Source organism: Nilaparvata lugens, chromosome X (genome assembly GCF_014356525.2).
Source record: "Nilaparvata lugens isolate BPH chromosome X, ASM1435652v1, whole genome shotgun sequence".
NCBI lineage: Eukaryota > Metazoa > Arthropoda > Insecta > Hemiptera > Delphacidae > Nilaparvata > Nilaparvata lugens.
The window spans coordinates 98,740,083-98,752,773 of NC_052518.1; the positions used below are offsets into that span (position 1 = coordinate 98,740,083).

General features: G+C 35.6%; 1 protein-coding gene across 1 annotated transcript in view; it reads right to left on the reverse strand.

Moving 5' to 3' along the window:
* LOC111052616 (RNA-binding protein 26) overlaps positions 1-12,691 on the reverse strand; it is a 116,120-nt gene that overhangs the window by 60,195 nt on the left and 43,234 nt on the right. The window contains exons 8-12 of the mRNA XM_039442144.1: positions 12,235-12,429; positions 10,675-10,746; positions 4,826-5,016; positions 3,264-3,467; positions 836-967 (exon numbers count right to left, since the gene is read on the reverse strand). Of these exons, the coding sequence (XP_039298078.1) occupies positions 836-967; positions 3,264-3,467; positions 4,826-5,016; positions 10,675-10,746; positions 12,235-12,429 (794 nt within the window). The remainder of the gene's footprint in view (positions 1-835; positions 968-3,263; positions 3,468-4,825; positions 5,017-10,674; positions 10,747-12,234; positions 12,430-12,691) is intronic.

Genomic DNA, 12,691 nt, shown 5'->3' on the forward strand with positions numbered 1-12,691 from the left:
TGATGTTTCATCATTTTAGATAAGACAATAATAAGAATAAGATAAGACAATATATTTATAATAAATCTTGAAAAATTTGTTACATGCGCAGAAGTGACGAACTGGATCTCATATTTTTAATACTATGAGGTTAGAAAATGGAGTAGCATGGAACTGAAGTAGTGACAATGAGCAAGAAAATCGTAAGGTCGAGAGACTGGAGTATCCTCGACTGGAGTCGTAAGATTTGAGTCGAGGTAGTGTGAGTTGAGCTCTTCACAATGATAACAACCTAACCCAACCCGCCCTGGAAAACGATACTTGGCGGTGTGCTGGTATTTGTTTTTTCTTCAAGATGCCAATGAGGCATGACATGTGAAAAGTAATTTTTAATAGCTCTATCCATATTTCCATCATCATAATGTATTATCAAATTTACATTTTTTATACTAAAAATGGCTTAAACCGTTGTCGAACTTAGGACCGAATTCACCAATACGAAAACTTGGTTTGAGCGTCAATTGATTCTAAATGAACAAAAAATCATATTAAGAAACCAATTCAAAATCATCTGACTTAGAACCAACTGCCGCTCAAACCTAGTTTTCGTTTTTGGTGAATTTGGGCCTTAATTGACAGACTAAACCAGTTGTATGACATATTCTGGTTCCTTGAGAGAACCTTGTATGTTCTTGAGAGAACGTGTTGCAGGAATTTCTTTGATACTTCTCTCAGAATCTCACACCCAATATTGTTATTTTTCAAACGATTGAGGATGAAAACTTCTTGGCAATCGTTTGTCAAGAAAACCTCTTCTCTGAGTTCTAATTATAAATGACGAGACCAGGGTACTTACATCAGGGTTATGCCAGAAGACTTTAATAAAACGATTGTTGAGAACAGCTTCTGCCGATCTGTATGCGGAGTAGGCCGCAGCATGATTCTGAAATGTGATGATTGCAGCTTCAGGGTCCCCTTCGTAGCAAACCTAAAACATTACACTAGTCAGAAACACCATCCAAAAGAAATTGAATCAATCAAATAAGAGCATAGCTAAATGTACTAAAAAAAAACAAGTGGAAATATTATGACTATTCATGGGATGGTGGCTTTCAAACTCTTAACGAATGTGAGGAAGAATATTGACACCCATCATTGTAGAGAAGACATTCACAGCTACAATACAAGAAATAGGATAAGAATAGACCTGCCCCTATACAAGATTAAGTAAAATATTGTCCTGGCCACTTATCTCTAAAACTTTTCAATAGCCTCACCTCCTTATCACTGTTAAGGTAGACGCACACATATCGTCATCGGACGGACGGACGGATCGGAAGATTAGATTGGATGCATTGTTTTCAATTGGAGTGCGCACACCTATCCGCATTGTATAGGTATGCGCACTCCAATTGAAAACAATGCATTGAATATAATCGTCCGATCCGTCCGATGCGTGCCGTCCGTCCGATGACGATCTGTGTGCGCCTACCTTTAGGGAACCACCACTTGCTTCATTCAAAAAAAGATTGGAGAATCTCCTTTTAAAGAATCACATTTATTCTTTTTCTGAGTTTATTCATCTGCCCGTGTTAGATTATTTTTAGACTTGAGAATTGTTATGTCATTTCTCTTGTATTAGGTCTGCTTCTATTAATTTCTCATAGTGCTTTATAGCCCCAATTTCATATTTTTGTAATTTTTTTCTTGTAATAGTTTTATTGACGTTTATTGACTTCTTGTTATATTTATTGACGTTTCCTATTGCATTGTATATTGCCTTAATGGAATTAAACTATTCTTACTCTTATTAAGCTGCAGGCAGTACCTGATTGCTGATTTAAGGAAATTTTTTTGGTTGCTGTAGACTAGACTCAGACACCTTTATGTTTTGGATAAGTTTAATATTGTTGTATTGTTTTTGTACACTGATCACACTTACTGGAAAAATGATCAGTTAATTTCCAAGTTATTATGCTTTCATTCGAATATGTTTTCAACTGGGGGAAATAACATTAATTTATTTATATTCAATAACTGAAAAGTGTGTTAACCAAAGAGTTGTATAGACGGACATATGCGGTTAAATAAATAATATTGAAGTTGCAAAAATATGTTTTTGTTCATGTTTCTAGAGAAGCAGTAACCCTATCATGTTTATGATTTACTGTAACATAAAAACACTTATCATAGGGTGAAACTGCTACCTATCCTAACAAAGGAGTTCCGTAGCGAAACATGGGCACCAGTATTGAATAATAACATACAACAATAAGAGTGGCCACTAACGACAGGACAAGAGTATCGAGCATGTGTGAACGGACATGTCTTCGAACGAAAAAAACATTCACAAGAAAGGCTTCGAACGAAAAATATCTGTTTGACAGCAGCTTCTAACATAAACTAAACAACCAATAACAATAAATAAACCACTGGAGAATTACAGATGATACAAAAATGACTTTGCTGGATGTGCCAGATTTATTATAATTTACATTTGTCTTATGTATCTTGTATTTTGGCGAAATAAATATTCTATAAAAAAAATAATTTAACAAATAATCGAAGATACTAAGACTTAACCTCAAAATATTTTGCTCCAAGCCTCTCGCTGATGACACAGCATACATGACGAGTATGTGTGTACACACATGTTCAACACACTGTCCTGACGTAAGTGGTCACCCTTACCTACCATGTAAAGATGAAAGGTTTACAGCCCGGGTCCTGTAGCTTTGCCTATCGGTGGAAGGCCACTAGACTACACACTACCCGTTCAAAAACATCCAACATTTTTGAAAATGTATCTTTCCATAAGCAACAGATGCTCTTTTGTATCTTCTCAAAAGCAACGTGTTGCATCCGAAATGATACATATGATACGTATCTTTCCTTCAGCAACAGATGTTCTTTTCTATCTTCTCAAAAGCTACGTGTGGCATCCGAAAAGGTACACAATGAGCTGTTTGGAGTTACGTCCTTTTAACGCAACACAGCCTATCAGCTGACATTCGTTCAACATGTACTTTCAATTGTTATCATACGTTGATACTCTCTCATTTATGAAGAATCTCTGTGTGTAGGACACTTCCTTAAAGAAAGCTCTGTAGGGAGCTTCCTCCATCTAGGGACTGATGTTTTTGCAAAGCCGTGAATATTACCCCGCGAACCATACCTTGCCTATATGCCGTTTCAAAGTCACGGAGACAAAGCTACGGGACGCGTACTGTACTTGGTAAATATGTCAGAATAATATAATATAGGTTAATTGTAAAAGGTCTCACCTGTATGTTGACAATTTTTCCGTATCTGGCGAAATGATTGTTGAGATGAGTGATGTTGTTGAGAGTGTGGGGAATCTTGTTGATCTCCAATGAGCAGTTGTCGTAGTTGGAGGGCTGAGGACCTCCGTAGCCTCTGCGCATGCCCCCCATGCCTCCACGGTAGTCATAGGTACCTCGCCTCTTATAATTCGGATTTGTTTCCACCTTCAGACAAAACGATAATCATATCAATATTAAATACATTCAATACATCAATAATAATTTTATCAATATTCTATAGTGAGGTCCTTGTTATAATGACAGTGGAAAGAGATAGGAGAACAGCGTTGCCGATCCTCTGTCTTGTCAATGCCATCTATAGACGGTAGCTGATATAGGTTTATTGATGTAATATTTACAGTTCATTCTTGTTAAAAATAATAGATTATATTTTATTAAGCAAGAAATTATAATTTAATAATGAATTTTCATAATTAAGATGGAATATATTGGTAATTAATTATTAATTCTACATTGTTAAAAGACGATCTGGCAACAGAGCGAAGCGAGAAAGAGACAGCGCTATCCGCTTTGTTGAATGATAGACAAGGATAGCAATACCATTGCTAATCAAACACTGTCATTATAACGTGGACCTCACTATAGTATAGAATTGAATCCACTTGCTTGTTTGACAATTCCCCGGTCTATTGACTGCGGTGAAGACCTAAAAAACTGAAACTGAAACTGACTAAGGCTCAACTCACACTTACGCGACTCTAGTCGAGAAGAGACTGCGACTCTAGTCTAGTCGACGCAGCATGTGTTTTCAAATGGTGGTGACACTCAGGTCGATTCTAGTCTCCGCGACCTCACGACTGTGAGACTGAGTCGAGCGTCGACTCGACATGTTGGGCGAGCGTTGACTTGAGTTGCTTAGTACCATGCATTTTTAATGACAGTGAGGTTATGTTTTATGAAAGTGATGTTTTAACATTTTAGATAAGACAATAATAAGAATTAGATAAGACAATATATTCATAATTAGCTGTGCTGAATAGTTAGTTGTGTTTTTTCTGGCTCTAAATTTTGTAAAATTACTCAAAAATTTTCCAATTAATGGTGATCTGAGTGTGATATTTTTGTTTTTTATTCTGTTTTCAACCGTCAAAATTTAAAAATCTTAGTTTTCGTTGTTTTTGAGTGAAAATGGACTAAATTTTAGTAAAGTGAAATCATAACCCTATTTTGGACTTTTAAAATGTTACCTATCTAAATTTGGGAGAGAAATAGTACAAGGAGTACCTTTAGTTTTTCTCTCCCAATCAGTCTTTCTTAGTAGAAATTATAAATAAATAATAATTATTATAAAATTTGTTACATGCTAAGTAGTGACAAATTAGATCTTATATTTTTAATAAAGTAAGGTTAGAAAATGGAGTAGCATGGAACTGAAGTAGTGACAATGAGCAAAAAGTTGGTAGGTCGATAGACTGGAGTCGTACGATTTGAGTCGAGGTAGTGTGAGTTGAGCCTAAGGTTACTTTAGACACAAATAGAACTGAGTGATAAATGCAACTCACATAATTGACGATCAACGGCTGAGGATGATAAGTGGGTTTATTCCCGATCACAGTGACCGGCACTGTCACAAGCTCCCGAGTAACCTGCGGGAAATCGCCATGTGGCGGTGCGGGGCCAGGGATAGCACCAGCACCCGCGTTAGCATGGTACGAGTTTCTAGTAACTCCAGAACGCATCATTCCTCTATTATCTGCAAATGCAATTGTATATATTTCAAACAATAATAACAATATTATCTGCAAATGCAATAATTGTATATATTTCAAACAATAAAATAACAATAATTTAATTTTGTGGATTTACACATTTTTCGCATGCAAACAGGGCTGCTGTACAAAATACAACCTCCATTTCATTTCATTTATCAGCATTTACATTCTTTATACAGTATACACTGTTAGAACAGGTGCCTCGTCAATTCTAAATAAATAATTAATGATAATAACTAATATTCTTCAATGTTTGATTCCATTTCGAAGTGCTTGTTAATTAATCATTTTCGAATCCAATTGAGTCAAATTCAGCCAATTGACTGCTATGTCGTAATTAGTTGTTCGAAAGTGATAATAACTAACTTATAATTGAAGTAACAACTGAATAATAAGCTATTTACTAACATTATATACAAAAAACATTTTCAACATACATGAAATCTTTGCTACTATAATAACATTTATCTAGAAGTAATTTTTCAATGCCGTAGCCACATGTTGGCCCAATGAAGGAAATATGAAAGATGGTAGATATTAGATTAAACTTTGACGTGTCATATACTGCGGGATCGTTGCTCTCATAATACAGTTTAATTCAATTCAATTCAATTCAATTCAATTTATTTCCACATGAAATTACAATTTTGTAAATATAGTTAAGTTACAATAAAGCAATAAATATAAAGATAAATTACTTTAATATTTTATTTAAACTTGTAACGTTATTGAAAAGTGGAATCCCCCAAGAAGACTATACATCTGTGAATGGGGGAGAGTTCCTATGAGCAAGAATATAACAAAAAGTAAATTAAGTTTGAAATAGTTATAAGCAAAATAATATACATTCATAATACTAAGTTAACCTACTAACATATATGCTAGTATGATAGAGTGCAATCTACAGACTATTGCACTTCCCTACCACTGTTTTTGTGACCATTTGTGAAGAGTGCTTAAATGTAAAGAAAGGGCTAAAAAAAAGAGCAAGAGGACTCAAGACTGTGACAATTTATTTATTAAATTGTAGAGATTTAAGAAGCATAGGAATGAAGTAAGCCCTCGGTTCCAGCCCAACCTATGCCAATCAACCATTTAAACAGCTTCCTTTTATACACCACATCGCTGCAGCTCTCAGCCTCCCTGATATCATTGGGCAAATTTCTATAGACGATTTGTGCTAGATAGTGAGGAGACCTAAGTTCTATTCCGTGATATAATTGAGGTGTTGAATATCCATGGTTATTTCTGTGTCGAGTTTGATAGTTATGTTGAATATTGCTGAGTAGTTCTATTTTGTGTTTCCTGATATATGTGAGAAGTGTTTTAATATACAGTTGTCTTAAGTTGAGCACAGGGAAGTCCGAGAACAACAGCGACGTGGGATATCTGGGTTCTTTTTTAAGAATTTTTTTTATAATGGTGCGCTGGGTAACCGAGAGAGGCTCCAGGCTAGCAGATGACACCCCTCCCCAGACAATGATACCATACTGTAACACTGACTGTGCATAAGCATGGTATACTCTTTTACTTAATCTGGTATCAAGTACTTGGCTCAACTGAGATAGACCATACAGCATCCGTCGTAGCCTTTGCTTGACACACTGCATATGTGGTGCCCAACTCAGCTGATGGTCAAAAATGACCCCCAGATATTTATATTGATCCACTCTGTCAATTACCCCGCAAGCACATGATAAAGATCCAACATCCCCACATGAGTGCATTTTCACCTGTCTCAGCCCTGGGTCTGGTTGGTTTCTTGTAACAACTGGCAAGTACTTGGTTTTGCCAAGATTCACAGTGAGGTTATTATGGTCAAACCAGTTTTTTATTTTGGAAAGATCTTTAGTGGCATTTTCATAAACTTCTTCCCATTCCCTACCTGTAGAAATAACCACTGTGTAGTTTAATAATTGTGACGAACAAGAAAAGTAAAGTGAATGTCGACCAGCGCCAGTTTGTGGATGGGTTTGCCAGTGCAGGCCTCCATTGACTTTCCTAAGGAATTGCACCTTAATGAAATAGCAACACATATATATCGACAAATTCTACAGTTTTATTTGGTACAGGACCATGGTTTACGATATATGTGTGTGTTTTATTTCATTATGGAACGGTTCGACAACATCGACAGTGACTCAGTCGAATTGAACCTTTACCAGGCTGGGCCAGCTTACTATATCAAATTACATATCAAACGGTTTGACTCTTCTTTCAGAAACAAACAGTTGACTCATCGTCGGTGGAATAAATTTAATAGATTTTTTTATGGCAATGGTTGTTACATGCCAGGTTTTATATCAAATCTTGATATTCATGGACTTTATTTGTGTTTAAAATCTGTTGCTGTAACTGAAATGATGAGTAGTAACACTTTATTTTGACGTTTATCATGTAAGCAGGATGAGGAACGGTGGGAGAAGCCTCCACAAAATATGTAAGGAGGGAAAAGAACTATGATAACAAAAGAGAACAGAATAACTAGAACTTTAATTAATTGGTATCTTTCGGTTTACATGGTTGAATATGATAAATATTAATTTTTCTCTATTCCAAAAAGGTAAAATATAAATATATATATATATATATATATAATATATATATATATATATATATATATATATATAAACACAATATTAAAATGAAATTAATGGGGAAACTACTCGCTTTCTGCTAATGATGATTCAATCTTTGTGGTTATGAAAAATTAAGAACAATGATCTTATCCAGTAGTCACCTACCTTTTGAAGATGGCTTCCCCTTTGGCATTCACTGGTTTAATCGCGACTTTACATTTAGTATTTAAAAAAAAACTGAACCAATCAATAGGTTCAGAACCCGTCTCCTTTAATAATACAATCATTTTTAAACTGCCCGATCTGTGACGGAATAACTGTATTATAAAACGAAACGAAATCTAGCCTTCTTCACTGGATCAGCCGGACATTACTCACAGTCCTAACGAACGAGCTCTGCCCCAAAAGCTAAATTTTGGGTATTAATAGCCAAACATGAAAGCCATTTCAAGTACATATTTTTATCTGTCGCACAAACGGCACGTTTGTTATTAGAAACAGAGAGAAGCTAACGTTAATATTGACAACAAATAAAATGAACAATCTTTCTGTCGATGACAAAGAATGTTCAAAGACAAAATACTGGTCACTGAACTTTTAATTTAAAAACTCTAAAATCCTGATCAATATGAGACAAATATATGATTCATATATATGTCCCATATGACTAGGTGACAATCATTTCAGTTGGAAAAACAGATTTTATACACAAATTAAGTCCATGAATATCAAGATTTGATTATAAAACGTGGTATGTAACAACCATTGCCATAAAAGATTCGATTCAATTTATTCCACCATTGGTATCTGCAAATGAAATTGCACACATCTTAAAGCAGCCATCACCATAAAAAATGAAATTCAATTTATCGCACACATGAACATTATAATCAGAATAAACTACAATACATATTTAAGGTTAGTAAATGAAATGCTAATGCCACATCCACACTATCGCCCAATGCGTACAAATGACGACGAGCGCCAGAGTGTGGATGGGTGGTTTACCAGCGCTTGCCTTCACTGGCCTTCACCGCTCCGATTTTTGTCGAGCGAAGGCGAGTGGCCAGCCGAGCAACCACAAATGTCACATTGCAGTGTGGATGGAAGGACGAAAGTGGCCATGCTTGAAGGCCACGACTTGGCAAGCCACTTTTCCAGCGACTGGGCGATAGTGTGGACTAGGCATTAGGTGCGTACTGACATATGTGCCTTGTACACGCGCATTCCACTTTTCTTCAGCTGATGCTGAAGCTCTGAAAAGCTTATGGTCTTCCACTTTTCTTCTGCTTATTATATGTATTTATTCAGAAACATTAAGATACAAATTTAATATAATAATTATAGCATCAGTTAATAACAAGTGAAATGCGCATGTTCGAGGTGCATAAGTCTGCACGCATCTCTAGTAAGAAGGCTAGTACAAAAATAAATCATTTGTGGTGTGAGGAAGGATAGTCAATTGAAACTCTCCAACTATGGTTACTAATGTCATAGTAAGGTTTTCAACCCATGAAAGCTTCAAAAAGGATGGGTAGAGAGTATGATATGAGATTATATTCTATTATGAATAGAATATGCCAGTTATTATGCCTAACAATCTATATAAATAGAAATCGAGCCTCAAATTTTGATATTCAATAACTTTTTCATGTGTGCACCGAATTTGATGATTTTTTCTTAGTTGTGTTTGTTATGTTCAGGAGCAGATTTATGGCCTATCAAATTTTTGATCCGACTTCAGGACCTAGTCTACATATAATCCTTATGGGGGAAGATTTGTGAGCTGACCAGACACAGAAATAAAAATCAGCTGTTATAATCATTGCGTCATCCAACAGCCGTCGGTAGATCTGTTCTTCTATTTTCTTTCTACTGATTCACAAAATTCAAATTCTAATAATAATGCCGCGGTACGAACGACGTCCAAACTTGGGTCGTAGAACTCGAAATGCTGTAAATTCAGAATATGCACGGGAAATTCAGCGGCAAGGAGATATACCATTCAATTTCCCAGCAAGCTGCATTCAACTATATCTAAAAGTTTGTCATGAGATGCATTAACACTATTTGGCGGTACGAAGTTCGCCGGGCCAGCTAGTATGAAATAAAATACGTTCTCTATAACAAACTAGACCACGGATCGCTCCAATGATACTATTATTCTTGATGAATAAAGGTAGAGATAAGTTCAAGTCATATTATTCTCAATAATTATTATTAGAATACTAGGGTCCTGTTGCATGAGAAAATACAAGCTAGTATTTTAGTAATTTCCTATTCTGATAACCAGCAGTGTATAAAACACTGTTTTAAACATAACGATTGTTATAGAGAACGTATTTTATTTCATACTAGCTGGCCCGGCGAACTTCCTATTTTATTTCATACTTCAAGACATAATAACGTGGTATATTAAAAAATGTTTCACTGGTAAGAACTTGCCTTGCTTAGTAGTTGTAATAGAATTGTACAATTTGTGATTAACCAATTTTTCATTTGTTTTATGCATTCATACACCGATCTCAATAATTTAAAACCTGCACAATAGGTTCACAGAGAAGTAAATAACGTTGTAATAAATGATACTATAATAAATAATATTCGTATGGCTTTTATTGGTGGTGAGTTCCTGACGGAAGTTCCACCTCGCCTGAATATATCATTTGAGCCGTCAATGGGCCTTACGACTGTCATACTTCAGCCGGGACCGATAGTTTAACGTGCCCATCCGATAACACGGGAGTGACCTGTTCAAAAACTTTTGGCTCTGAGTGGGGTTTGAACCCGGGATCTCTAGGTTGCTACGCAAGCACTCTATCCACTAGACCACGGATCACTCCAATGATACTATTATTCTTGATGAAAAAAAGGTAGAGGTAAGTTTAAGTCATATTATTCTCAATAATTATTAGAATACTAGGGTCCTGTTGCATGAGAAAATACAAGCAAATATTTTTGTAATTTTCTATTCTGATAGCCAGCTGACTACTAATATTATTAGTTTGTATTTCAACATGCAATAAGGCCCCACAGAGTAGAATACTCAACTATACTTACTAGCTACACCTCGGAATGGCGGTCTTGCCCATCCTTTCTGTTCTATGCTTGGCGCATCTGGATTATACTCGGCTGAAAAAAATAAAATTTTAAATTTCGTGTGAAAGACACTACAGTATCATTCAATTAATTGCTGGGCGTAAACAATAATGAAAATACTCGCTTTCCTCAAGTATATAACATGAAATAAGTAACTTTATAACTTTTATTGTGTTGCAAAAATTGAGATGTATGGTGATTGAAAAAGCAATTCATTATATTACAACATTAGTATTACAAGGACTCGATTAAATCTTTGTCACCGATTTGGGGGTTGTATAAACAGTGAAATAAGTTCAACAGATGATTCAAAACAAAGTATTGCGGAACATGGTGAATGCACCCTGGTACATAAGGAACAGCGATTTGCACCGAGATCTGCACATCCCCTATGTGACCAGTGAGATAAGACGATTGGCAGCCCATCATGAGTCACGTCTTCATCAACACGACAACACCGAAGTCATTTAACTGCTAGAAAACATTGAACTCACAAGGAGGTTGAAGAGAACAAAGCCCTTCGAGTTGGTGTAGTGCTAGTGAAGCGAAAAAAGTATATTAAATAAATGTGTAGTGAAAGAATTTAAAGTAGTGAAATTATAGATTAGAACTGTAGGCTTCACTGGAAGACAATAGAAATTAATATTTTAGGATAAGAAATAAGAGAACAAAATTAATGGTTAGTCCTAGTGACTAGTTTTAATAGAAATAATTTAAAAAAAAAAACGATTAAAGACCTGCGCTTGCGCTCTGAGCTACACAATGACACTTGACCACAGCTCGAAATGTTATAAAATTAAAAAATAATAAAAACAAATATTTTGGTGTGAACTGTTCATAGCTTGTTAATACGCTAGGATACAAACTACATCGCTCGAAGACTCTATGGCGGTCTGAAACGGCCCAAAGTTTACAACTATCTGAAAAGGTCTTTACAGTTTGCATGCAGGCTACTTTTGCCATTTATTATTCAATCATTGAAAAATATATTTTCTTGATGAATGAAATATATTTGATTGATTTCAACAGGAATCAACAGTTAATATTACATCAGATATATCAGGTATATCTATCTTCTATAGAAGGCAGTGACAGACAAGGCATAGACTCGGCAACGCTGTTCTATCTTTCTCCACTGTCATTATAACGTGGTCTTTACTATAGACTACAGAAGGACATAATAAAAATATTATGGTTCTTGAAGAAATGTGTCACCCTCATTCACTTACATTCATTACAACTCATATAGTTATAATGTTGAAATAATGATGTACAGTTTATTTCACAGAGACTCATTTCATTTTCTATACTTTTCTCATACACTTTTCAACGCTGGGAATTCTTGAGCTTATCCAGTCGTGAAAAATGCGCACAGGTTATCGGTTGGTATCCGCTCTGTCCCTGCCATTATAACGTGGACCTCTTTATAGTATTTTGTTGTCCTAATAGTTTGTCGGTAGTCCTCCGATAATTCATCCTCATTTTCACTAGTTATTGAATTGACATTTTAGTGTGACTTACGTGGATTGTTGCCTTGAGCGTTCCTGTGAGTAGCCATACGGTGATCGGACTCCTCTCGATGTCCAGTCTTAGTGGAGGTGATCGGCGTACTCTGGTACTTGGAGAGCATATGCGGCAACTGCACATCATCCACCACAACAGGATCCGTTCCATGATCAAAACGGCAGAGCTCACCTCTCATACAGTAGCCTTTCTCTGAAATAGAAAACAATTGTCACTCATCAATATGAGAATAATAAACACTTTATCTCTATAACTATTATAGTTTTAGTTCATAACATCATATGAATACACTAACATATGATCAAAATAAGAATCTTCTAGCAGAATTTATTTATTTCATATCACTTGAAAATGGCATCAATGTCCGAAACATGTTGTGAATAAATATTTTCAAAAAGGGTACTAAGATTTTTATTTTTCCCTCTATTTCTATAATAAACACTGTATATTTGTA